At 37.8% G+C, this 7612-nt stretch overlaps 1 protein-coding gene across 1 annotated transcript; it reads left to right on the top strand.

Annotated features, from left to right (window-relative positions):
• Window positions 1-6773: 6773 nt before the first annotated feature.
• On the top strand, window positions 6774-7288 carry LOC110877943. Its single transcript, XM_022126174.2, has one exon. It carries the CDS (start codon window positions 6813-6815, stop codon window positions 7161-7163), a length of 351 nt encoding a protein of 116 aa, XP_021981866.1. The 5' UTR covers window positions 6774-6812; the 3' UTR covers window positions 7164-7288.
• The last annotated feature ends 324 nt before the right edge of the window (window positions 7289-7612 follow it).

Here is a 7612-nt window from a genome sequence, read left to right on the forward strand (position 1 = left end):
TTGTTGTGTCCTATTCGATCTGATTTATCCATCTATTTATTGCTAAGAAATGATAACAAAATCTCCTATAAATGGGGGATGCCTTCGAATATTCTTTTGTTAATGTTGGAGACCAAGTAAAGCGGCTTCAACGTCTTTCTTCGAACAACTTGGACCGAGTCTTCCGGGGAAAAGGTCCTCATGAAAGTTGCGAGCTTGGACTCGTATTCCTGCATATAATCCGTCAGTGATCCTCAGGATACGTTTCAGGATGTTACCAATATCCTGAATTAGCATCTCGGGCATGAACAGATATCATATAATCAAGATATAACTTAAGATATTATCCAGGATATGGGCTCAGAATTTCACCCATAACAACTGTGATGCATCCAATTTAGGCCTTGGCTGTGTTCTTATGCAAAGAAACAAAGTCATAGCTTATGCATGAAGACAGCTGAAAGTACACGAGAAAAAACTGCACGACTCATGATCTTGAGTTAGACGCAGTAGCTTTTGCTCATGAAATCTGGAGACACTACCTTTACGGTACAAAATGTGTAGTTTTTACTGAAAACAAAAGTCTCCAGCATATTTTCAATCAAAAAGAACTAAACATGAGTCAACGACGTTGGGTTGAGCTTCTAAACGACTACGACTGCGAAATTCGCAACCATCCTGGTAAGGCGAATGTCGTGGCTGACGCACTGAGTCGTAAAGAACGTGTCAAGCTTCATTGTGTTCAGGTTTGATCTGATATTCAAACCCACATTTCTCAGGCTCAACATACTTGTGTTACACAAGACTTGATGGGTAAGGAATTACCACATCATATTAAGCCTGAGCTTGAACTGAAAGACAATGGGCTTTATTATTTCATGGACTGTTTTTGGGTCCCAAGTCAAGACAATCTCCACACCTTGCTAATGGATGAAGCACACAAGTCTCATTATTCTAGCCATCCTGGTGCAGATAAAATGTGTAAGGATCTTCGAACCCAGTATCGGTAGCCGGGTATGAAGAAAGATATTGCCTTGTGCGTATCCAAATGCCTTACTTGTCTCAAGGTTAAGGCAGAACATCAACATCCCTATGGATTATTAGAGCAACCAGAGATACAGGTTTGGAAATGGGAAAACATTGTCATGGATGTTATTACCAAACTGCCACGAACTAAAAGATGTCATGACGCCATTTGGGTAATCATTGACCGTCTTACAAAGTTAGCACATTTCTTGCCGATCCGTGAGGATCTATCTGCTGACAAACTTGCTAAAATCTATGTAGATGAGATTGTATCTCGACATGGCGTTCCTTTGAACATCATATCTGACAAAGATGCTCTATTCTCGTCTCACTTTTGGAGAACCATGCAATCATTTATGGGAACCCAACTTAATTTGAGCACAGCTTATCATCCTCAAACGGATGGTCAACCCGAGAGAACAATCCAGACACTGGAGGATATGCTTAGAGCTTGTGTGATCGATTTTGGTGGTAGTTGGGATTCGCATCTACCGCTGATCGAATTCTCCTACAACCATAGTTATCACTCTAGCATCAACATGGCTCCTTTCGAGGCTTTATATGGTCAAAAATGTCATTCACTGGTCTGCTGGAATGAGATAGGTGAAGCTCAGCTTACTGGACTTGAACTCATTCTAGAGACTACAAATAAAGTCAAGAAGATTCGTGATAACCTACACACAGCTAGAAGTCGTCAAAAGAGTTACGCGTATCGACGACGCAAGCCCTTAGAATTTCAAGTCTGTGATCACGTCCTACTCAAGGTATCCCCTTGGAAATGTGTGATTAGATTTGGAAAGAAAGGAAAACTTGCACCACGCTATGTTGGACCATTCAAGATCGTTGAAAGAATCGGAAAAGTAGCCTACAAATTAGAGCTACCTCCTGAACTTGGAAATGTTCATCCAACTTTCCACGTGTCCAATCTCAAAAAGTGTTTAGCTGATGAGAAGCTCCACATACCACTTGATGAAATTCGTGTTGATGACACGATGCACTTCGTTGAGAAACTTGTGGAAATCATGGACCGTGAAGTCAAAAGGCTCAAACACAAGCTCATACCAATTGTTAAAGTTCGCTGGGAATCTAAATGTGGCCCAGAATTTACTTGGGAACATGAAGATCAGATGAAAGTGAAATATCCACATCTATTCTAACAAGTTTTCTCTCAATAAATTTCGGGACGAAATTTCCTAAAGTAGGGGACACTGTGACATCTGAGCGTGTGTAATCTTTGTACAACTCTGAAGAATTCAAATATCAATAAAACAATGTGTTTTAATCCCAATATTTGTTTATTTATGTTTGACATTTTTCACGTTTTGATATTTGATCGATTTTGAACTCTATATCGCTTTCTGGCAAGTTATACGAAAAACTAATGCGTAAACGTAATCAGTGTAACACGACAAACACTCTGGAACAGCAACATAAGATTAACATACCTTAAATAACCTTTACATAACTTATAAATAAGTTTTAAAGGCTTTGGTATGACAAAAACAAGTTTATTCGCTCACAGGGACTATTTGCGTCAAACTGCAAAAATTTGTCGTTTCGTATGGCAACTTACATTCCGGAACATGATCATCAGCTAACATACCATAAATAACCTTAACATAGCTTATAAATAAGCTTTGAGTGGTTCAGTGTGCGAAAATACACTTATTTGATCAAACAGGGACTGAAAGCGTAAAAAACGGCGTAAGTTTGCATTTACGCGCATATCTTACGTTCTGACCACCTTCGGACATCCAAAAATTTTTGTAGTCACTAAAATATTTTATTTTAGTGATCGGAATGCAAAAATACCATTCGTTCCTTATTTTGGATCGATTTCGCGTCCGTTCGAGTTTCGTCGTAATTAACCGAACAACATGACCGTACGACCAAACGAACCGACATCCGTGATATTTCCGAGCATATTTTGAGTCCCCTATACTTTAACTTCGTTGTGGAGCCTTGAAAATGGGTTAACGGGGCTTAAACGTGCTAGAAACCAAGTAAAATGCATGCAGGGACTGATAGTGACAAACCTCAAATTGTTGCTGATCTGTTAAGAGGTCGCGGGCAGCGAACGATCAGGCTGAAGCCTACGCGGGGCGCGACAGACCCCCATCGACAGAATGTTGTTTTCAGCAAACTGTTTGTAATTGAGGGCCCTTTAAGAAATTTTTTCCATGTTTTGGGCAGCAAGTTAACACCTCTCCAAGCATGTTAGTTGTCCCTAACACATGTATGGCCAAGATTTAATGCTTGGTGAGTACACAAACACTTGTAATGATCTTAGAGCACCTCAACAAGTATAAATACCCCTCCCCTTTCACTTGTTCAGTTGCTCATTTCCATCATTTGAACTCTAAGTGGAGGATTTCCTTCTTGGGAGCCACCTACCTGAGTTCTAGTACATCTTTTCCAGCCTTTAAATACCTTGTAAGTGTTCTTTCATGGCTTAGTTCTTACTTTCAGCCATTTAGAGCTGAAAGTCAAACAGTTTGACCAACAGTTTGACTTTCGGTTTTGACAAGCAATCGATCAAGTCAAAGTTCGATTGAACTTTGCAACGTGATTGTAATCACGATGGTTATAATCCTTAGCGATTATACCTACTGATTACCACGTTGACTAGGCGTAGTGACGAGTCAAAGTTTCGGTCAAAATGCATATTTACGCACATTTTGCAACGGAACTACTTTTAGGTATCAAAACACTTTGTTTTCTAACTTTGTTTTGATACTAAATCAGTTTTCTAACTTAGTTAAACATGTTTTAACATGTTTAACTCGTCACTACTAGTTTCGTGCTTGTTTAGGGTCGTAAGTTAAGCGGTCTCGACAACCGCTTAGACTTTCGAACCCGACCCGTTTGGTCGATCATTAGGATCTGACCAAACTTATTTAGTGATCATAGTTGCATAGGAAATAACCCACCGAGGTTATACCTTATGATCACTTAGGTTGGTTAGTTATCCATTAAGTTGTTTATATGCCCGTTGAAAATGATCAAAATGCCCTTTTTAAGCATAAATTCATATCTTGCATATGTAAACAGGTTTTTGACATCTAAACTGATATAGTAACATATTTAAACATAATTAGGCATGTAAGACTTAACATAGGACATAGATAACCATCCGACCTTAGTTTTACGCAAACGACGCGTTAAAGTAGCTTAAACTACCTTAACGGGTCGAAACGGGTCAAAAGCACTTAGGATAACTTTCTAATCAGAATGTTAGGTCTATTAAATCATACCCTATGAGTTCCAACACTCATTTGATTTATAGAACCTCATTCTATCCTATCTCCCGATTTAGGATCCGATTGTTAACGTAGTTACCTATATTAGGTGCCGTTTGATTCCATGATCCTTGAAGCTTTATTTGGTCTTAATTTCAAGACTAATAAGCAATCCCAAGTGAGTACATAGTCCCCTCTCTTACCGCTTTCAAATATTTTGGGGTGATATAGATGTGCATACATTGTTACTTTCGTGCTTTTCATGCTTTTATGACATATACTTGCTATGTTTAGCTAGTACACATATAGTACATGATTTCAATTATGTTTTGCTATGTATGTTGACTTAGCATGCTAGCACATTGATTTCATAGACACTTTGTTGCATATATTTACTCAGCATATGGACACATTGTTTTACATCACATTTCTCCTGCATATGTTTACTCAACATATGGGCACAATTGATTTCATGAACATTTCTACTATGTATGTTTACTTAGCATACTTAGTACATGGTTTTCACATAGCATGCTTACATTGGTTATGACATTTGGTATGTTTAACGGGACAATAATACATTCATTAACATTGATCATGCCGCTCGGTAGTATGTAATGGTACCATAGGACTTGACAAATCCCGTTTCCGACTTCCTAGGTTTGTTTGGAAGTAGGGAATGACAGAATCCGATATACATAGTTGATAAACCTTTACTTGTTAAGGGTTTATCCGTCAGTCGCAAAGCTTGAATGTATGCGATAAACATTACTGTATAAATGTTTGTATCCATAAAGCGTTGTTTTCTGCAAGACATAACTTTTGATTTAAACTTAGGTTTATTCGAAAACATTGTTTTGTACATTTTACCTATGGGGTTGAGTAAATACTTTTTATTCACCATACACGTCATTCTTTACACATTGACATTACACATATGGTTTGAGTTGATACTTTTTACTTGCCATACATAACTTTTGATTATACAAGACATGGTTCATATTTGACAATTGAGCATTGTTTACACATAAATATTTTGACATTGGTTTAAACAAGACATTTTGGTTGGTTATTGATTAGTCATTTTAGATTAAACTGGCAAACAAACTTAAACCTTAAGATCATTGTGGCAATTTACTCTAAGATAAAAAGAAGAGTAAATTACTTTTTGAGTCCCTGTGTTTTAGTGGTTTTAGCCACTTGAGTCCAAAATCAAAAAGTTTAACGGCCTGAGTCCCTAGCCATTTATTTTATAACGTTTTGAGTCCAATTTTGTTCAATTTATAACGATTTGAGTGCAAAAAATTGGACTCAACAGGTTAAAATTTGGACCCAAAAGGACTCAAATGGTTAATGAAAATGCTTATAGGGACTCAGGTCGTAAAACTTTTTGCTTTCGGACTCAACTAGTTAAAACCACTAAAACACAAGGACTCAAAAAGTAATTTACCCTAAAAAGAAATTTAAAACATTATGTTTTAATTTTTTTAAGCATCATCAATACATATATACCATGTGCAAAAGCACACAAACAAATAAAACACAATGGTCTCAAAAATATAAATAAAACATTCCTAAAAAATTAAAGTACCATGTGTTAATTTCCTTTTTACACTGTGGGACAAAATTTCTTTTTTTAGCATAACTCAACCAATACTCAAATTACATAGCATAAAATGTTTGATATTATTGTATACTTAAAAAACAAAGAAGTATACGAAAGTTATTTATGTTTGAAAAAATTATGTAACTAGATCAAATGTTTAACAACAATGGCATTTTCTTTTTTATCCTTTCAATTGTAACGAGCCAAGGTTAATTAGGAAATTGTCATTGCCACAATAAAAAGAAAAATAGGCTGGAGGGTGTGGCTAGGGGCTTTATCACCGCCACATCACACAAGAGCTTTAAAGTCCCCTCCTTTAATTTGAAGGGTGTGGTTATGGGCTTTATAGCGCCCCCTTTAAAGCCAATCAAATTCGATGGAACCCCCTTTCTTCCGTTACCATCTTGGCGAGCTACCTATAGCCCCCCCCCCACCCCACCAAAAGATGACGGTATGGGTGATGGAGCCCTACTGACGCCATTGAAGGTGAGGTGGCAGGGGTGACGCCTCCACACCCTCTAGAGTCCAGCGGTATAGGGTTATTTAATCCAACATCTCTATATTGTTGACAAGTTGGATATATGAACAATTTTATGTAACAATACCGTACACTTAGTTACCCATTTAATAGTTCATTACCCATATAGATATGTTGTATGTATCCAATTGTTGTTTTTACCCATTTAAAAGTTCATTATAAACATAACTACAAATATGATTTTTCGAAACAATTTTAAACAAGTTGCAAAACCCATTTAAAAGTTTATTATAAACACAACTACAAATATGAATTTTCGAAACTATTTTAAACAAGTTGCAAGCCATTATTAATCATGTTACAAGAACTCTTAACTACTGGATGAGAAGGTAAACCACCCCATTTTCGTGAAACATGCATATAAAACCACAACCACCATAAAACACACAAATCAATCAACTAACACACCAAATCGACAGTGGCAATGGACGGTAGAAGAAGGAACACTTCCGCCACGAGTGATGGAGGCAGCGGTGGATCTAACTTCCAAATGCCACTCCACTACCCGCGATACACAAAGGAAGAATACAAGGAACTACCCGAGTGGATGCTTGACCGGTTACTAGTCCAATACGGTCTCTCTGCTAGTGGCCACCGTGATTTGGAGTCCAAAAGGGAATTTGCAATGGGGGCCTTTCTTTGGCCACCACATCACTCGGCTGCACCGCCTACTAATTATCATGATCAACTTGCGGGACAACGTTATCGACTCAACGGAAAGATAGTTTCTAGCTCCCCAACTGCTTGGTCCTTCCTACGCAAGAAAAAAGTCTAATTAATGACTACTAGCAATAGTTAAGAATAAACAGAAGGGGGTAATAAAGTAAAGTAGTTGCATTTTAATGAAATAAATATACAAGTTATCCTTTTTCCATTTATATTTTTAATGTCTTTTAATAACGAGATGTTGAGACATTCTGTTTTTTTTTGTAATTAAACGGCAAATATAATCAATCCTGAGCACTCTCGGGGGCACCCATTGGACCAAACGGAGTACTTCGAGAGTAACCCGAGTCCACCACTAATCTGGGGAAAACCCGGTACCACTACCCCATCCGCCCGTAGACACGACTATGAAATTACCGGTAAAACCCGTTTGGCTCAAGGATCAAACCCAAGTTTTCCTGGGTCTCCTATCATTGCCCACCAAGTTTCCCTGGGTCTCCTCACTCTACCTCAAGTGAGAGTTGAACCTTCTTTTCTCAAGATAAATACAAGCATTTC

This window comes from Helianthus annuus, chromosome 9 (genome assembly GCF_002127325.2).
Source record: "Helianthus annuus cultivar XRQ/B chromosome 9, HanXRQr2.0-SUNRISE, whole genome shotgun sequence".
In the NCBI taxonomy this organism is placed as follows: Eukaryota; Viridiplantae; Streptophyta; class Magnoliopsida; order Asterales; family Asteraceae; genus Helianthus; species Helianthus annuus.

Excerpts from the sequence above, each read along its gene's own strand:
- LOC110877943 (XM_022126174.2), top strand. The coding sequence starts at position 6,813 with ATGGACGGTAGAAGAAGGAACACTTCCGCCACGAGTGATGGAGGCAGC.